The sequence below is a fragment of the Pinus tabuliformis genome, chromosome 2_1 (assembly GCF_031772625.1).
Source record: "Pinus tabuliformis cultivar Carrire ecotype Pingquan chromosome 2_1, CPIR1, whole genome shotgun sequence".
NCBI lineage: Eukaryota > Viridiplantae > Streptophyta > Pinopsida > Pinales > Pinaceae > Pinus > Pinus tabuliformis.
The window spans coordinates 654,190,410-654,212,130 of NC_142299.1; the positions used below are offsets into that span (position 1 = coordinate 654,190,410).

General features: G+C 34.9%; 1 protein-coding gene across 1 annotated transcript; it reads left to right on the top strand.

Annotated features, from left to right (window-relative positions):
- Positions 1-740: 740 nt before the first annotated feature.
- LOC149202285 (peroxidase 3-like) lies at positions 741-2,297 on the top strand. The gene is made up of 4 exons (XM_089399933.1): positions 741-980; positions 1,119-1,307; positions 1,508-1,673; positions 1,769-2,297. Exons 1-4 carry the CDS (start codon positions 780-782, stop codon positions 2,170-2,172), a joined length of 960 nt encoding a protein of 319 aa, XP_089256059.1. The 5' UTR covers positions 741-779; the 3' UTR covers positions 2,173-2,297.
- Positions 2,298-21,721: the final 19,424 nt, after the last annotated feature.

The following is a 21,721-nucleotide window of genomic DNA, read 5'->3' on the forward strand; positions in this document are numbered from 1 at the left end:
TAAAAACAACTAACATACATGAACAACATACATAAAACTAAAAACAACCCACATGTCACATACCACCGTTCTAGAAAAAGTTATACATAAAAGCAAAGCTATAAATTTAAGAAGTAATGAACCACTTTCTAAAAGCTTATCTGTAAAAGCAAAGCTGAGAAACCAAAACTTTTGAATCGACCGATATGAATAAGTTTTCATAGTTGTCTTCTTAGTCGGGAAAAAAAAATGAAATAGGCAGAGTAAGAATCACTGATTTTTACTTTCTTCCAGATTATAAAGCACATAGCACACATAAAATTCATGGATCTTGCTGGCACAACTGGAGGACTTGCTTGGAAAATGTTATTTTACATGAAAACATGAATATGCTTCCATGAAAAATGAAAACATGAATGTGCCCCATGAACAAAGAAACTGAAGGAAGGGTTACACCATTAAATCTAGAGTTGTCTGTTCTGTCAATTCGTGGAACTTGCTGGCACAACTGGAACAGGAATTGCGTTGAAAATGTTATTTTACTTGAGAAAATAAATGTGTCTGCCATGAACAAAGAAGCAGAAGGAAGGGTTAGGCCATTAAATCTAGAGTTTTCTGTTCTGTGAACAACACAAATGCTATAAATCTAATTGTAGTCTCTCAGCCTCTCTATCTACTCGAAATATTTGTGTGCAATTGTTTGTTTTCTTGTGAAGAACAACTCCTGCCTGTGCACGATGTGGACTAATAACAGCCGATGTGTTGTTTTTAATTCAGTCATTCGTGCAACTTTTGTTGTTATGTTTGGAATTGCAGTGATTGCTGCAGGGCTATGTGTGCCAACGTGTGAGGCACAAGGGCAACCCATATATAATTTCTATATGAAAAGCTGCCCAGGGGTTGAGGGCCTTGTTCGACAAGTGGTGAATAAGTACATAGCTGCAGATCAGACAATAGCTGCTTCTCTTTTGAGGCTACACTTCCATGATTGTTTTGTGAGGGTATGTAAACTGTTGAATGTCTAAACACATTATTGTATGTAGACGGTTGAAAGCCTAAATACATTATTGTATGTGTTAGATATTGGTATTTAGGTTGTGCTCTGATGATTAATGTGATCTAAATTGGTGCTACTCCAGGGTTGCGATGCGTCACTGCTCTTGAATTCTACACAAAACAACAAAGCAGAAAAAGACGCAATACCTAATTTCACCGTGCGTGGATTTGAAGTTATCGACAATGTCAAGGCACAAATAGAGCAAAGATGTCCAGGAGTGGTCTCATGTGCTGACATTCTCGCTCTGGTAGCTCGCGATGCTGTTTTTGCGGTATTCATAATTCAATACCATTACCATTAGTTCATATTTATTACAAATCTGTAGTCCGTTTTTTAAACAACAGCTATATAAATCCATTTTAAAAATGCTCCTATCAATTCTAAATCTAATTGCTGCTGCAATTTGGTCCATCTAATTGCACTACGTAAGTCCGTGTTAGGTCCATCTAATTTTGTTGCCTTAATTTTCAGAGGGGGGGACCATTCTGGCAGGTGAAGACAGGTCGCAGGGACGGAAGGATATCGGTGGATAGTGAGGCATTGTCCAACATTCCAGGGCCAACATTTAACTTTCAACAGCTAAAGGACTCCTTCGCCAGTAAAGGACTCAATGTTCAAGACTTGGTTGTGCTATCTGGTATAGTGCCTGTCAAACCGAATTAGTTAGATCTATAAAGATTCAATTCAATAGTGTTTCTGCACATATCATATGCTGATCATCTTATCGTCCAGGTGCGCATACTATTGGAATGTCACACTGCAGTTCGTTCAGCAACAGACTGTACAACTTTGGAGGTAGTGGACGCATGGATCCTACCCTGGAAAACTTGTATGCACAACTGCTTACGACGCAGTGCAAGAATTTAACGGACAATATAACGAAAGTGGAAATGGATCCTGGCAGCTCCCTCGCCTTCGATAGCCATTTTTTCGATAACCTGGAGCTAAATAGGGGCCTGCTTCAATCGGATGCCGCGCTTCTCACCAATTTTGCTTCCAAGGCCAACGTTGATAATCAGCGGAATCAAACCGAGTTTTTCGAAAACTTCAAACTTTCGATGCAACGGATGGGAGAAATTGAACTGCTTACCGGGAGTGCAGGAGAGATTAGGAAACACTGTGCTTTTGTCAACTGATATGATGATCTGAAACGTTTAGGTAATGTGGGGATGTACGCGAATAAAACCAGCCATCCGCCAAAACCTCGAGGCTCCTGCGAATAAATTCTATATGAAAATGCGTGTCCAGAATATTTGCTTTAAGTCCCTAGTTCCATGTCGCATGGATTTTAATCAATATTTTCGAATCCTTCTTTTCTTTCCCTTTACTCAGATGTTTGAGTTTTCCTATTAAATTATATAAATAAAGTTTTTCTATCATATTATGTAAATAATTCATTTTTGTATGTATCATTCTTTACGATTTACTCAAATCGTTGAGGTTTGCTAGCAAATTATATAAATAGTTAACTTTGTATGTATGCTTCTTTTCCCTTTACTCAAATCGTTGAGGTTTGCTATCAAATTTAATATAAACAATTAACTTTCTATGTATATTATTTTTAATAGGATAGGAAATGTAATTTACATTTCAATAACCTGTTTTTCTTTAAATAAAATTCAAATACTTTTTAAAATAAACAATATTTTCTAAATAAATAAACAATCTTGATTTTATATATAATAAAATAATAATTCTGTTAAATTGAGCAATCATTGATGCTGCCACCAATATGGAAGAGATCAGATTAAAAAAAAGAGGAATTTTTCATTATGTATATATTGATGATGGTTAACGTCCATTGAAACTAAATTGGTTTATCGGATCTATAATTTCTTAATTTCTAATTGTCTGGCTCCTCATCTTTCTTGGCGAGATTGGTGATGTAGCTTTTTTTTCTTCTCTACGGTCTTCCAACTTTCTTTATCTTGCATCTCCTTCATCTCTTCTGATTCTTCGGACATTGGTGTCTTAGCTTCGTGATCTATTGTGTTCGTCCTTTTGGAGATAGTTGGAGAAGAAGTTTGGTCTAGGAGATCTGCTTTGCTGTTAAATGAAAATTTATTTTGCATGTTATTCGAAACTTCATAATTGTCGATGATTGAGGGGTTGTTGAGTTCACCATTTTGTTGTTGGGCGGGGCTTTCCCCTGCTTGTCTTGAGAGTTGTTTCTATCTTGCCCGATTTCTTGTAATTCAAATTTTTCTCGAGAGTATTCTTCTTACATGACAGTGTAGTGTTCTTTTTGTGCTCCTTCCCACCATGTAGATCTGTGGTGATTTTTTCTAGCAGAATTTTTCTGGGAGGCTTTTGGGAAATTTTTGGCTAAGTGGCCTGTCTCAAAGAAAGATCGACATCTGAAGATGACACTTTCATAATCGAGTTTCTAGTTCCACACATAGTCTTTATTTGTTAGGTGTATTTCAGCTGGGAATCCGGCACTGAAGTCCATTTCCACACAGATGCATGCATACGTGGTTCCGGCATATTCCTTTGTTTCTGGACACCTGCAGTAAAATTTCCCAATTGCATTTCCAATGGCCTCTAGCGAAGAGAAATTCCAGAGATGCAAGGGTAGGTTTGGCAATCTCACCCAAACTAGTGCTGAGGTTATGACTGTTGTTGACGGATCGAATGATGGGTTCCATGGCCTCATAACTAGGCCTGATTTATCCCAAAACCAAGGGCTGAAATCTAGAATACATTGTCTGCTTTCACGGTTTTCAAAATCTACTATAAAGAAACCCCTAACACAGGGGTAGATACTAATTGCATCAGGAATTAGAGGCTTCCATATCTCCGAGATCCAACTGTGGAGAGCTGTTAGTTGCGGCCAAAAACCATTGAATCGGCATATTAGGGCACTTTCAGAGAACTTCAAAGCCTCATCGAGTGAAGCTTGAACCACCTGGACAGTGGGAGCTGGGGCTTCACTGACGATATGGGCAGGAGCTTCCCCCCAGATGAGGACGGAGAGCAAGCAACTATTTTCGCGAAGCTCGGAGCCATCTAGAGAATGTTCTCCTTAGCAGGCGAGGGAAGCCAGACCGGGAATGTATATTAAATGTGCGGCAAAGCCGCAGATCATATCATGGCAGATCTGAAAGCCGTACACCACCAGCAGAACACCTTAGCAGGCGAGGGAAGCAAGACCGGGAATTATGTAAGATAATTTTGTATATATATATATATATATATATATATATATATATATATATATATTTGTATTTTTAAAAACATTTTAATATTATTTAATTTTTTATATATAAATATACATGTAAAGTTAGAAAGTAAAATAAATAATTTAAAAAATAAAAAATGAAATATAATATATATATATGCTGACCATATTAAAATATTTTAATGTTTAAATATAGCAAGTAATTGAAAATACAAAAATTCAATTACTACTTAAAAAAAACCTAATTTATTGAATTCTTAATATAAATTGAAATATGACATCTATAAAATATTATTAAATAATAATATTATTATAAATTACAAATACAATATCTAAATATACAAACTTAAGCAACATTATAATGTATTTAAAAATATAATAATAATAATAAAAACATTTAAAAATGATATAAATTTTCCTAGTAAATAAAATATGTCAGTGTCACCTTTGTGTTATATAAGAAAAGAAGAAAAACACTATATACTATATAAATCAGGTTAGTAATGGCATTTTATGTATATTTGTGAGAAGTGATATTGTAATATCGTACTTGTGAAATTGTGATATTGAGTATTTGTTGAATAATGTGCTTGATAGGAACTTGTTGATCTCAAAGATCAGGGCTATGACACATTTCCTATATCCTAGTATCTATCTTCTCCTTTTGGAATCCAATGCTAGGACAAACTTGAGTTATTAGTGGGAGTCTACAACTAATGATTTTGTACACATGGCTCGTGGTATTATACTAATTCTATTTGGTTAGATGGACAGATCCATGGCTCGTGGTATTATACTAATTCTATTTGGTTAGATGGACAGATGGTTAGATGGACAGATGAAAGACTATAAATAAGCTTATTTATCTCCATTGTAAGTGGCACTCTCCATTGTAAGTGTGCCCAGTGCCAAGGGTTGGGTACAGTGTCCCGTAAGGGACACAGGATTGAGCGGGGTTCCCCGCATGCTTGGTATCAGAGCTAGAATGTTAAGTAACAGAGCCCAAGATAATAACAACCTGTATGAGATGAGTAATGTGAACGCCTATGGAAAATGTGGATCTGGTGTGATGTGATGATAAGCTAGGTTATTTTCCTTCGAAGTTGTGAGGAACGAGCGTGGGGGTTTTCATGACTCCAGAGGTGAAGAAAGAAAGGGACACTATCACGATATCGTTTCTTCACTGATGGAGTTCTAAGGCATATGGTGAATATGCAGTCGCCAGGGAGCAGAATCTGGTCTTTTTATCGAGCAACGACTCCGACTAGGGACAATACCATAGAAGCCCGAGGTGAGGGACAAGACCATAGAAGCCCAGGAAAAGGGCAATGAAATTGAAATCCATGGTTTAAATTTTGATTACCGAGGAGAGACTGCATAGCATATTGACAGGGAGAAAAGCAAGGCAAGCAAATAGCTGAAGAGATGGCAGGTTGAAACTCATATAACTATGGGACGAGGAAGCAATGGAGTTACTCGCAATTTCTGTGACTACCCGTCGTCAAGACAGATAGATATGATGAGGGGAAAGTATCCAAAGCAGTGCAGCCGAAGTATGAAACTATGAGAGAAATTTGGAGCGCATCATAATACCTATGACGAAGGACGGGGTATTTTATTCATTCTGCAGGTGAAAGGTTAAGATGAACAATATAATGTATTGTTCGCTAGAGGCCCAAATGCGCATATCATGAGTTTTGCGAGAGCCTTGACTGGAGGAAGCGTAGAGGCACGAATGTCACAGATCTTATTTGACTTTTACTCATGATTGAAAGAGAAACAATGGTGATCTGCCACATATACAGATCAATATCAATGATGTCGTTGCAGTAGAGGAGACAACCCATGTGAGTGAATCATGCATAAGGAGAATGTTAAGCCTCCCTTCGATGAGGACGACAAGGTGGTGAGATGAAGTGAAGGAAAATAATTGTATCAAGGTGATTGATGATGAGAGGTGATCCATAGTGAAATCATTGTGGACGAAATGCCATGAGAGCGATGTGCTTTTCGTTAGTTAGTTTTAATTAATTTTAGTTCAACTCTTTACATGTGCTGTGTACTTAGTTGGCGTTAGTCAAATCTAGTGCTTATATGTGTTGTACATTTATTTTCAGTTAGTTAACTCGAGTGCTTACATGTGGTGCTTGCATGTGCACATTAACATAACATAAATCACACTTGGCTTTAGTTAGCCTTAGTTATTTCATGTACAACAAAGCTTAACTTAGTGACACAAAATGAATGGGTCCCGACAATAAGGCCATTTTACGTACCCATGCAAAATGGATGAAAAAGAGGAAAGAGGGAAAACCCGGTGGGAAGAAACACCCCTCTCAAAATATAATGAAAAAGGTAGAGAATCGAAAACTCCTACGCAGTCGTTTCCTTCACGCTAAGACGGTATCATAGAAATTGAAACTTCTACTTAGTTAATGTCTTAGTGAAGATGTTATCAGTATGCTCAGAACTTGGGCAATACTGCAGATCGATAATCCCATCATGAATCATTTCTTTAATGAAGCCCATGTGGACCTCGATATGTTTGGTCGATTTCTACTACGCTAGATCTCTAAAAAAATTAGTATACTTTGATTATCACACCATATGACAGTGAGAGGATGCACACTGATACCAAGCTTAGAAAGGAAATGTTGTAGCCAAATGGCTTGAGTAGTGGCATTGGTTTCTCCTTTGTACTTGGATCCTACTGATGATAAAGAAATGGGAACCTTCTTCTTGCTTGACCAACAAATCGGGCTAGATCCCAAACTAAGTATATAACCCAGAGGTGGACTTGCTGTCAAGGTTGTCCCAAGTCTAATCTGAATCTTGGAATCCAATGAGATCTAAAGAACACTTTGTTGCAAAATTAATCCCATACGTGATTATCCCTTGGACATATCTAAGGATCCATTTCACATCTTTCTAGTGTAACTCATGTGGCTCCTACATGTATTTGGAAATTGATCCTACGACATATGAGAGATCAGGATGGGAGTGAGTGAGATAAAGAAGACTCCCCACAAGCTCACAATAAAATGTATAATCAACCAATGGTGTGTCTTTAAGACTCTCAAGATTTTTTCATGATAACTTATTTATTCCCTGTTCATCACACCTCTATGAAATCAGTAATTTCCACCCCAGGGATCCTAATTACCAATTTTGAAACTTACCAAAGCCTTTGGGTTTTGGTATAACAAAAACCCTCTTCATGGTATCACAACCACAAGGGTCTAGAGACGGTGCATGAATAATATTTTGTAGGTTTGAAGCTCAAGGATTGGAAATTATTTGGAGATTTCATTTGCAGATCAGAATATTGGAGAACTGCCCCAATTGTTGCTACAACTGCAAGGTGAAAGAATGGGGTTCCCATATTTATCTATTCTTGCTCTGTATAACTACTTCTAATGGAAGGCATGGATTTTGCTTCACCTCAGAGGTAAAGGCTTGTATTAGATAGTTATGAATATAGAAGCTTAACCTAATTCCACCATTGAAAAATCCAAATACTTCAACGGGATGGATGAGGCTTTTGGTCTTCTATTGTTTACCATATCTCCAACATTTTGTTTCCTTGTTGACACATGCACCACTTTGAATGAAGTTTTTTCAACCTTGGACAATTTATATGGAAAGCAAGATGAGGTGTGGGCTCATATTCTCCAATATGAGATAAATTCCTTAGATCCAAATAACTTTGAGAATATTCAGGGTTTCTGTATGTAATTCAAATCATTATTTCTACAATTACTAGATTACGGGATCAATAAATCCAAACAGGAGGGTCAATTGATCCTTTCTATTTTGTCTAAATTAGGTCGTGAATATGTCATTTTTGTTTCCACATTTCATATAGTTATATTTGCAATTGTAGAAAAATGGAAAATGTCTGAACTTGATGCATTTATTGAGTCTCTCATTCATGAGCAAGATAAAGTCTTCAAGATGGTTTCATTAAAGTCTTCAAATCCACATGCACTTGCCATGCATGAGAAAGGAAAGTCCAACTAAAAATCAAATCAACAATCCAAAGGTAAATGGAAGGCAAGAGATCTATATCCAGGAGAGGGAGGAAATGCAAAACCTACAGATGATTCTCCCAACTCCAAGTGTAAGAAGGGAAAGAAAAGAATCTCCAAGTGTCCTTATTCTAATAGAGGTTATCATCTTGAATCCTCTTACATGTAGAAGAATATTGATCTAATGGAAAATACTCTTCAACAAAATAATCCTGGTCATCACATTCTAATGGAAAATACTCTTCAACAAAATAATCCTGGTCATCACATTCTAGAAGGTGCTAAGAAGAAGATTGAGAAAATCCCATCAAAATCAAGGGGTAAAGGTGATGCTTTGATTTTCCTTCATTCTACACTACAAGAATGGATTATTGATTCAGGCGCTTCACATCATATGACTTCTTCAAAGGAATATTTTTCTTCTCTACATGCATAATCAAGTCCTTCTATTCTCATGGGGGGAACCCTACAGTTGAAGAAACTAGACAAGGACGAGTGCAATTCGAAGGTGGAATTTTTGAGAATGTATTGCATATTTCGAGGTTTTCTTTGAATATTCTTTCAGTGTATTCGATGACACACACTGGCACCGAAAGGAAAGTGAACTTTAACTTAGATTCTATGAGAATTTATTATATGCAAACCAACATGAAGATTACATCTGACAAGGTAAATGATCAATCTTGTATGCATACATTTTTTTATTTTGTTCCTCAATCATACTCTATTTTTCTACTTACATGTGCAAATGAAGAAAGTAGGATTTGGCACAAGAGGTTTGGGCACTTGAATTTCATATATATGTAGAAACTTAGCGAGTAAGGGATGGTTAAAGGATTTCCAGCCATTGAATTTTAAAATGGTGTTTGTAAAGGATGTGCTCTTGGAAAGCACCCACAAGACAAGTTCGTGAAGGGACATTCATGGAGAGCCTCTTCACCTTTGGATATTTTAAATAGTGATCTCATATGTCCATTTCTAGTACCTTCAATGAGAAAGGCAAGATATGTGTGTCATTTGTAGGTGATTACACTAGATTCACTTGGGTTTAGTTCTTTAAACTCAAGTCTGAAGTTCTTTAATATCTAAAGATTTTCAAAGAGCATGCAGAAAATTAGTTTGGAAAACACATAAAGATCCTTTGCACAAACAATCGGAAGGAATATGTTGACAAAGATATCCAATATCATTGTAATGAAGTAGGAATACAATTAGAGCATACAATTCCTTGTACCATGAAAGAATGGGCTGGTTGGAAGGAAGAATAGATATTTGAAAGAGATGGTCAATTGCATGTTGCATGCAAGATCTCTTCCATCAAAATTTTGGGTTGTAGCTATGAATTGTGCCTCATACATCGAAAATATATCTCTTCATAAATTTTATATTGGAAAAATATCTTTTGAGGCTTGGAATGGCATGCAACCAAAATTCAGTCATTTCTAAATTTTTTAATCTCGAGCATGGTACCACATACCGAAAGAGAAGAGAAAGGCTTTGGAGCCTCAAAGCAAGGCATGCATGTATGTCGGGTATTCTAACAATGTCAAAGGTTAAAGATCATTTCACATCAACACTAAAGAGATATTTATTCAAAGGAGTGTAAAGTTTGAAGAAGATGCTTTGCATGCACCATAAAATGAACCTAATACAAAGTTGCCCTCACCACTAATTAATGAGTATGTAGATGATACTTAAAATCATAATTATGATCTAGATGAGATTTTTCCTATCACACTTGTTGGGCCACTAGCTGTTGAACATCAAGATAATACTTCCTCATGCAATTCGGAAGTTTCTCAATCATCACTAACACAAAAATGGCACAACCTGAGTGATCTTTGAGATGATTCTGCCACCATGCCTCAATTTGAGGAAGCTCAACAAGAACTCTTAGCTATGGAGCCATGCATGTCCATGCATGCTTATATGATGCATTCATCTAATCCACATACTTATGCAGAAGTAGCTCAAAATACTAGATGGGAAGAAACTAAAGGTGAGGAAATACGGATCTCTCATTGAGAGCTAAACTTGGGACCTAGTTCTGCTACCTTCCAATCATAAACTTGTCAGGTGCTAGTTGGTTTACCAGACTAAGAAAGTAGTAGATGGCCAAGTTAGATGATATAAGGTACGGTTCGTTGAAAAAGGTTTATAGAAAGTACAAGTGGTTGACTCGGATGAGATTTTTTCTCTTGTGGAAGCAGTGGATTCCATTTGGCTATCTATCTTAATTGCAACAACAAGAGAACCAGAGGTGCATCATATATATGTGAAGAATTCCTTTCTTTTTCATGATCTTGAGGATGAAATCTACATGGGGCAGTTTGAAGGGTACATGCCAAATTCATCTCTAGTATGCAAACTAAAAAAGTCTCTCTATGGCCTCGAGCAGGCACCTAGAGCGCGGTATGTAAAGATGGATTCCTATTTGTTAACTCAAAATTTGTTACCACCTTTGTCAAGTGCAGGTATTCTGCACTCTGCTATTGCTGATGATGCTACTCCCTAAGATGTTGTTGCCTTATGCTTTGATAACCACTTGATACCTATGTTGTCTGGTTCATTAAGCCTTGAGAAGTGAGAGCAGTATCTCCATGGATCTTCCTCAAGCCAATGACAAGCCACGTGGATCCAGAGGTGATGTACTATCACACAGTGGTCCTTTACTAAGTAATGTAGGACATACCGATTGAAACTTTTGGTGCCAAAGGTGAATATCTTGAATTCCTCCATCTTATCCTGAGCGCGATTGAGATTCCATATCTCATACAACTCGATCCGGAAAGGAAGAGCAGGACAAGGTGCCTTCTTCTTCCATTGAAGTCTCCTTGACAACCTTGTCAAAATGTGATATGACACTTCTTTTATGACGAGCTTATCCGTGGAAAACTTTGGTAAAACATGCGGATCCTTCTCTTCATTTTAAATTTGTATGAAGATGCCAAAGAGTGAGGCATACCAATATTTTATCTCAATCAATTCCTCCATCATTGCTCAAAGATCATTGTTGATACTAATTTATGACTTATTATTTTATGTAAAAGCCCTCATTTATTCATCGTTTTCCTTTATTTGGCCTTTAAATTTCCTCCATATTCCTTAGGAACTGATTGATATAATTTTATTTGCATTATTTTTATCTTGGAATTAATCTTAGAATTATTTGTGTTGAAATTGGAAATTTCCAGAAAATTACAAGTTGTTGTAACTTCCTATAATTGCTCCATGGTTTGACATGTTGCAGGATAGATTGGTAAATTCAAGACATGGGGTTTGATCCAAAATGTACAAGGATGGTGGAATACTTATCCACTCTCAGATTTGAAGATTCTAGGCTCTCGGTCAACGCCAGTCAAACATAGCCATTTTAGCAGAAATTCCAGATTTTGTGAACAAACTTTGTTATTTTTGAGATTTTGCTAAAATTGAGGATCTGAACTAATTCAACCTCTTTTGATGTAATTGTTATTATTTCATTAGTATTATGAGGGGTAGAAATAGCTTCCTCTTTTTGTGAATATTTAGGATAAATAACTCAAAAGGAAAATTATGTAGTTTAGTAGTTGTTGATACATGAAAAACTTGGAACACAGTTTATGTATTTTTTATTTCAGACTTGAATACAGAGATACAGTTTGGAGTCCATATTTATGTTTCAAAACCAGTAGTTGTATTCATTTGATTTAGACTAAGGTGTGCTTGAAAAGTGTGGAGGGCCCCCAATACAGAGATGGTACAGTTTTTCTTGATTTCTCTTTTACAATTGCATAGATAGATCTGATACTTAGAATTGACATTCAATTAATATGCTGCAAGTTTATGAAATTGGAAATTGTTAATTGAATAGATCCACATATGTTATGAAAGAGTTTTGTAAAAAAACCTCAATTGATATTCATCTTGAAATTGACAATTGTGCTTGCTATTTCATGGTTTTTATCTCATAGCTTGATCTAGACTTTACTGTTCATTAGCTATGATTTGTAGTTGCAGAGCTCAATTGGTGTTTGTTGACTAAACCTTATAAGAGGTTCCACTATTGTTGATCTCCAGTGCTACATATTTTATTCATTTTTTTGTGTGATGGGTAATTAGGACTCTTTTTTCCATATAGACAATTAGATTTGTTTCATTTAAGTAAATGCTTAAGTGGTAGAAACACAAAGAAAAACCTCTTGTAAAAGAGCATTGTTGATTTTTCCACACTAAGCTATCATTTAGAAACTAAATCCTTCTAGATCTATATATATTAGACAGCACCTCTAAGTGTACCTACTCGGGTTGACAGAAAAAATGAAGCCTGATTTACATCAGTAAGTAAGGCCCAACATTTTGGCACCGTTTCCGGGAGGTGCAAACTAGGAATATTTAAAAAAAAATCTTAAAATCTTTAAAAAAAACCAACAAAAACACATATTTAGTTTTAATTCTTTAAGACATGATTCTTTATGTCTAGATCTAGGGGTGCAAAATGAAGCTTCATAAAAAGCCCCCACTAAACAACTAACCCTCCATTGGGAGAAGAAACTTTAGAGAGGATTGAGTACACAACACCAACTAGAAAAGTTACTATGGAAAAACTTGAGGAAAAACAAAGATCGGGCCAGAGACTTACTCTCATTGAAAGACAAATCCTACTAGCTCATGAGGAAAAGAAAAGATATATACTTGAGACTTCTACAGTAGGGAAACAAAAAGAGAGTAGTATAAGAATCCAACAACCTATCCTTGAACAGATTGTTCCTCAAGAATCAAAATAGGAAGAAGAGATAGAAACCTTAGACAAGTCACATATCACAATGGCCGAAGATGGATGATCCAGAGGACCTACTGCAGAACAACTCAAAGAGTATGAGAGATAAGTGGAAGAAAGGAGAAGACAGAGAGAGCTTGAAGAAAAACAAGGAAATGTTACTCTATTTAGAGGGAATCAAAATCCACCAAAAGAAGAGAAATAAACATTTAAATTTCCAATTCAAGATAGAGGAGAGTACATGGATGAGGAAATTAAAATGGAAAATATTCCACCATCTGTATTACCAAACTTTTATGGTATGGCATCTAAAGACCATGCCTTATTTTTGTTTGAATTTGATATAGTATGTTGAACCTATGGACATACCGATGATGCACACGAACTTCGACTTTTTCCTGCCACACTAAAAGCAGCAACACTTAGGTGGTTCATTGTATTAGGTTAACACACATTCATTGATTGGGATAACATGGGAAAAATATTTTTGAAAAAGTATCAACCTTACTGTCGATAAAACGAATCTAAAGATGACATCTTTAGAATTAATCAACAAGAAGATGAGACCTTAGAAAAATACTTCGAAATATTTTCATACAATCTGCAAAAATCAAAACATAGAACCATGTCTACTGATCTTATTCGAACAATATTTCTTAAGGGCATCTGAGACGAATATCTAGATGACCTCAATATCAAGGGTAAAGGGGAGATTTCTAATTTACCTTTAGAAGAGATTGTTGACTTGTGTCAGAAGTACTCCAGAAGTAGAGATAGAAATGGAAGAAGAACTGCGACATCTAGAATCACTAAATCTACCACAGGAAATATTACCGGAGCTGGACCAGGAAATCTATTTGAAGATTTTAAAATAGACCTCTTAAGAACTTTGGGAAATGAAATAGACACACTGGAAGCAAAGAAAAGACAATATGAACATGAACAAGTGTTGTCTATATTCTATACTAAATGCTCAAAAAAACATTCTTTGAAAGAATGTCCATTAGATAATGTTCAGATCTCTGTGTTTTTTTACAGAAAATCATGACACTAATGATTGTTCTAAGATGAAAGTTTTGGAGAGTTATAATTTGGAAGCTAATGTAGAGATGGAGAACTTATATTTTGTGGGAGCTCGAAGACCATGGCAGCCAAGACCTCTAGGTATGTTTCAAAATCTAAATCCAAAAAATTATCAAATGCCTGTTCAGAATTCTTGGAATGTACCTATGCCATGGTAAACTTTGTTTAATCAGCAGCAGCAATCTTATCCACAACAGGGATGGAGAGGATATTCATATCCTCAAAAATTTCTTCAACAACCACCTCAACAATATCAACAGTCATTTCCAAACCCATATCCTCAACGATATCAGCAGCAATAGACTCATCTGTATCCACCACAATACACACAGGAATACCCTCAGGGACCAATTGCTTATCAGCAGAAAAATCCTTAGCAAACCTTACCCGCTCCTCCACTAATGAATCAACCACAGCTATAATTACCATCTAATCAACCTCCTAAACTATGTAGATACCTTCTCAAACAGTAGCTAATCCAAATAATTGACTGGACAGACCAGTGTACAGTGTGGATGAGGGACCATCATACCCAATTTTACCTCTGTAAAACATAGAACTTAGATCTAGTCGAACTCTTCACACAGAACCTTCACCTGCACCTATTTCAACGAAAGAGAGTTCGAATAAAAATGATGAACAAGAATTGCCAACACACAGTAAATAAGATAATTTAGGACAAGGTAAACAAAATAGGACAATGTAGTCACCTCCTTATCCTGAGTGGTTACTTCAACCAAAATTAACCACACCTCTGCCACAATACGATGTTCTAGATGAGCTAAGAAATGTGTATGTAAAAAGTCTATTGCTCCAAGCAATTAAGGATATTCCAATCTATACCAAAGCCATCAAAAAACTCTGCCTTAGAAACCCTGCATGGAAAAGATTTAATCCATAGACCATTCATGTTATTGGCAATTTAGTTGGGCTTATGTCAAATGTCATTTCCATGGAGAAGTATTTTGACCCTGGTATACCTAGAGTTACTAAAATCATCAACAAAATCTCCATTCCAAATATTCTCATTGATTTGGGAGCAACAATAAATGTCATGACATTGGACAAAATGAAAACCTTACAGCTAAAAAATTTATAGTCAACACCAATTATTTTAGAATTAGCAGATCACACTAAAGTCATTTTTGAAGGGATATTGGAAGATATAGTTGTTTCACTGGACTCTTGTGAGTATCCATTTGATTTCCTAGTTCTCCAGCCAAAGTCAAATTTAGGAGGACACCCTCTCGTACTTGGCAGACCATGGTTTCCAACTGTTGATGCATTTATTGGGTGTAGATCGGGTAATATGATCATTCCCAAAGGATTAGAGAGAAAAAAACTTACCTTATACCCATCAGCCCAAGCTCCAACAGTAACACATAACCTATGGCTTCATGACAAATACAATGATAGGGAAGAAATAAAATATGTTTTAAGCATCAATCAAATTTATGATATCGGGGAAGACAATAATGAAGATTTGGTAGAAATGTTTATATATCAACCTGATGTTTCAAAGGAATTGAGAAATGAGCAATACATTGCTGCAGATCAAATATTGGCACATATCTTCCAGGAAACTTGTACCTTATATTCTTTAAAAACATTATTTGAAGATATCTTTCCAATCAACTCCATTGCAAACACACAAAGCAAGACTGTAGAAATCAGCCCAGGAAAAACACTGAACATTGGAGCATTTTTAGATTCATCTCAGGAACAGAAATTGCTTGTTTTGCTGACCAAATACCAAAAGGAATTTGCTTGAGACTACACTGACATGCAGGGAATTCAACCAGAAACTTGCACTCACCATATCTATACAGACACTAGTATTCGACCAGTGAGGCAACCACAGAGAAGGATGAACCCCATGCTTAAAGATATTGTAAGAGGTGAATTCCCATAGAGGAACATTGGGATTGTTCAATCATGGAGGGGTAGATGTGATGTCCCCCGTGAATGTGAATGTTTTTTTACTGCAAGTTAAAACAAACTCGAACCGATTTAAGCTGATGTAATTAGAAATTTTTGTCTAATTGTTAAAAGAAATTTAGTGCTGGAAATTTGGCAAGCAAATAAATTGATATAATTTCATGAGAAGATATCTGTCAAAGGGTGATGGAAGAAGTTCTCAGAACAGTTAAGTTGGGCAGTTACCCAAACCTAACTACTCCTATGAAAGATTTATCGCAAAAGAACAAGAGGACGGGGGGCATCTGCGATTAGGGGAAGAGGGGAGTGTAAGAATACTGAGGAAAGGAAAGAGAGAACTATGTGTAAAGACAATAGCTACAGTAGTAGTTAGTCTGGCCATGACCAGATACTTGTTGTTGTTCAAGACTGAGATTCTTGAAGAAAATACCCATAATGGCTAGGTGCGAGGGAGACTGAGGGCGCTACAACACGATTCTCAATGAGTTGGGAGGCAAATTGAATTAAAGGTTTATAAATGGTTCAGCTATGAGATAATTCTAAGTTGGAAATACATTATTTAACTATTATCAGAATTATTATGTTAATAATAGGATCGAAATCTAAATTTTAATCTAGATAACATATGAATAGTAACTATAGATGATATTAACACTGTGCATGCATATGTTGGAAGTTTTAGTTTAAGAAGCATGTAATAACGATTTAACTCAAAATAAGGAGATAAATCTGAACTACTAAACTAGAAGGAAATGAAAGATTAACCAAATAACATCATAATTCTTAAGGCATGAATCAGGTAGTAAAAGGGAAAACCCTGACAGAGAACCTATACATAGTTCAAAGTAGTGTCTATATCTTTTATATGGACCACAACAAATAAAAAATAAGTAGCTTCATTCCATTAACTCCGGAGAACCATTAACATTTTTAAGATAAGAGCACAATCATACTTTATATTAAGAGAAGTCCCAAAGTTGGGATATTTAATAATTGATCTTTGAATTTATTACAACAGTAGGAAACATGCATTATCGTAAGAACCAATAAGAACTGTAAGTAAAATAATACACAGTTACCTTAGCTATGGAAGGGAAAGCTAAAAGCTTTTGAACTTAAGAAATGAAGTAATTAATGAAACAGAGTATCTTAACCACATAATGCGAAAGGTGGTTCTTAACATTGTTTCGGTACAAGCAATGAGTAAACAAAAGAGCCTTGCAAGACCTCTGTGAGGCATTCATGAAATAATGAGTAAATTACAGTAACTGAAGCTAGAAATCAGTCTTCAAAAATTAAAGTTCAGAAGGAAAATATACAACCCTTTAATGTAACCGAGACCTCGAGTCGAACAGACTTAATCATGCAAGCAACTTAATTAAAATAGTAAACCATAAGTTTAAAAAGAGAAGTTACAGTATTCTGAAAGAAAATAGAGACATTTGGTCCAACTTATAACCAAATAAGAACATCGTCTGAAGGATCAAGATACTCGGAGTCTCATTAAACAAAAATAAATAATGTTCATGACCTAGATAAAAGCCCTCAACCAAAACTAGGACAAGTATCACAGCTCTATTGTCATAAACCGTGAGACCCAATTCTCATTAAAACAGGGGCGAAAACTTCTGAAAATGCTCTTTCATCATTTTCTTAAGAATACAACGTCAATGCCCTATTCATTAAAGGCCATTAGGAGATTTTGAAGAGTCGAAAGTTGGAGCTAGGTCACCCGAGACTGAACCTGCAAACCCTGTCAACATGACTTAGTTAGAAACACTATCATTCGAAAATGGAAAGGCAGATTTACAAATGTATACAACCCTTAAGAATTAATTCCTTACCTGGGCTGTCAAAGAACTCCTCTGGCATCCCTGTAGCAATGAGCATAACCATAGCCACATACTGTTTTCAAGTAGAAGGAATTTAGAATGTGGGAGGTCTCACCAGAACAACGACACAAACAAACTAATGGAGGATAAGGTTCAGTGTTTACTCACAGGAAAAAAACCCTCTACATGAGAGCTGGAGTTGAACCCCTCCACTGGAATGATGCAAAAAAAAAAACCCTTCCCAAGCCCGACCAAGAATAAGTTCAGCAACAACAAACTCCATCGTCCGATGCATAGCAACGAGGAGAGCCCTTGACGGGGCACAGTCAACCAAGCAGCAAGGAGACAACTATCCACTACGGAGAAGCCTCTAGAGAAAGCACACCATTTTCCTGGCATGTGGCCATCCCTGATTAAAAGTCCACTGTAAGGATTGGTACCAACTCGCAACAGACCAACCAAGAATTATTTAATGATAATACATCGAATGTAATGTGTAGAATCTTGTGTAAGGTTTAGGATGGAGTGATTATGTCATTCACGATATTGGGTTAGTTATGAAACTATAAAAGTCATGAACCCTTTTATTGTTTGTACTATGGTTGCACATAAATCTGCTTGCGTAATTTCAATAAAAACCTATATAGCATTATTCGTTAGATATGTCTTTTTTGTAATTTGCAAATTTGATATAGTAAAACTAAAAACATTTTTTTTTACATGAATATGTTACATTTATCAAATATTAAAAAAAAAAAAATCTTTTTATATATAAATATTTTAAATTTTACATTTTAAAAAATTATTATAATCTTATAATCTCTTTAAACTCTGGGTAAATACATAATAAAATATATATACTAATATTACATCATAATTGAATTCAAAATATTTAATAATAAGGTAGCTATTTATATTGGTTTACATCTATATCATACATACACATAATCTATATCATTTTAAAAACAATTACATATACTAAAAAACATTCTAAAGAAGTCATTTCATTCTCCCAAAACAAAATTAATGTAGGCATAGTTTTTTGACCAATGCTCAGAATAGGGAGGAGAAGTTTCGAGGTATATATATATAAAAAACAAACTAATTTAAAATAAAGAATAACACATTTATTAAAAAAGCGGAAGATTGAATAGTATTATAAGAGACACGTTAATATAAATCATCGAAAATGTGGCGTAGTATGGTCATTAAATAGTATTAAAATAGAGACAATTAGGTTAGATAAAGTGTAATCAATAGAAAAAGAGGTGATTGAATAGTATTACGAAGGAGGTGCGTAAGATTAAATAATAATAATAACGCAGTTGTCATGGAAAAATATTATTATTTTTTAAATAAGTTGTTTGAATCATGGGTCGCAAATAAGTGTAATAGAGAGGTGGGTGTTTATTCTAAATTAATATAATTAAATTAAAATTATTGAATTTAAGTTAGTATTAAGATCTAGAATCTAGTTAATTTGAGTTTTTAGTTATTAGTAAATTAAATTAATTTTTTTATAGTAATTATGTATTGTGGTAGTATAACATCCACATCTTTTATCAAACGATAATATTGTTTTATTGTAGTTATAACATTTTTGTTGAGAAAGCTTTTTACAGAGTTAGAATTTTACATTTTTTTTGGAAATAATAGCTAAATATAATAAAAAGGTAGTCATTCTTCCATATGCCTGTGAAAGATTTAAGAGTAGTTATTGCCAAATTTGTTTAAATTGATAACATGTTTAATGTTTAATTTATTGTTAATAATTTTTTTAGTAATTTGTTGTTGGTAATAAGTAAAAACTGTATAATTTGTTTACTATAATCTAAATTATTTGTTAAAATTCATTTCATTTTATCTGCTTAAACTAATATTTTAATAAATAATAAATGCCTCATCATATAAATGAGTATTTTTTTATTTTAAGAATAATATGGAATAACTAAATCACTCTATATTAATTCTTTTATTTGTGTAATAATTTTTAATACACATAAAATAAACAAATATTATCTAAAATAATTTTTGCTTATTTATTAATGAGTTTGTCTTATTATAATTGTTTACCCAAAAGTTATTTAATTTGACTATTAAAATTTTAAACTAGTTAACTAACAATATTTATTAATTTTCAACTTCTTAACCATAATTTAATTAAGTTACATATTAATTAAGTGGTTGACAATAAGATTTTAAAAGAATTGCAAACTCATATATGAAATTGAAAAAAAATTGCCTATTGAGGAGTAAAGAATTGCATAAAGTTTAGCGGATACTACTAGAAAGTTTTCACATTTAAATTTTTTAATGTACTAACATATCTCTTCCTAGTAACAATAATTTGTATATATCATAACATAATACGCATTATATTATTTCTTTTTAATTAACAACATTGCAGTTTCAGTGCTACACGATGGATTATTTATTCACTTTATATGGTTCATCTGTTTTGATTTATTTTTTTATTAATGTACATACGCATACACTACACATATGATATGGCCATTCTACACAATCTAAATTTTAATGCATTGCATCACAAAGCCAAGTAATGGCGGGATTGTGCCTCTGGGTAATTGGGAATGCTTTCCAGTTGTTTGACATTGCATGCGTAAGGGTTCCCCATCGACGGTCCTCCACACTTCCTTCCATCAGATGGTCAAGGTTGATTTCATTAATCTCTTGTCTTGACACCTTTTGGCAGTCTTGACATTCCCTTCTCCATTTGGTAGAGTTGCTTTTCTCTGACTTTGGTCCTCGACTCTACGATTCCTCTCTCGTTCGCCCCTTCCTCGGTTCAGACATGTCTTTACGTTCCTTGTACAGATGCTTTACCTCCGTGGTTACAGGCTGGGTGTTTAATCCTTCAACGACACTGGAGCTTCCTCATGGAGGGTTTCACACAAAGATTTTCCTCACACATACTGTCATTCTTTTGTTTAGCATTATTTTTGGTTTTGTAGTCATTTTCTTGCTTTTCCTTTCTAACAGTATCCTTCTGTGCTTTTGTGTCCACCGAGGGTTTGCAGCAGCAATGGATGGCCTCTCCAAGTAAAATCCCTTCCTTGTTGTGCTGGAAAATGGGTTCTCAGTCATTGAGTTGCTACCAACTTCCGGATAATGTGAAAGACATATTGGTTGCAGAATTCGTAGTTTTTTTTATGGGTTAAATAGCATATCTCATCGGTTACAGAATTGTTTAAAGCTCTTGTCAATAGTGCCTGAGCATTTTAAATTCCATAATGAAGCTTTAGTTGACTATGGCACCATCTGTTGTTTTTCCTTAGCTTTGCTCCTGTATTGTCATCAGTATGTTGATTTACAGTTTTGGGTTTTCATACCCGAACATGATGCTGGGTCTTCTTGAAAATTCATAATGTAATTTAAATGATGACATATGATGTAAATTAAAGTATTGTTATTTCATGGTTAGAGGGTTTTGATACTCCAAGTTCAGAACTTGTAAGTTTAATTATCATTTATAAAGGAATGATTTGAGCTTTTTTTAATTTCCTCGCATGTTTGTTTTTCAAGATAAATTCGTTTTTGGTTCTATCATGATTGACTCGCCTGTTCAAATATGACCAAGCTGTTAAATTGGTCGGCCAATTTCTTAATGTTTGGTTTTATTGGCGTGAGTTTACTTCTGGTTCATAGTTAAATCTGTATTCAGAATGATTATGTTTTTTGGGGTTTTGGGGTTTAGCTAAACCTCATCACGAATTTTCTCTTAATTATACTACTGTAATATATATTGTACCAGTTTTCGTATATACCTCTTTAAGATATTTCTGGGTTTTTTCGGTGATAACTTCCCACACGTTATTTGTATAATTCTTTTGTTATTTTACCTTA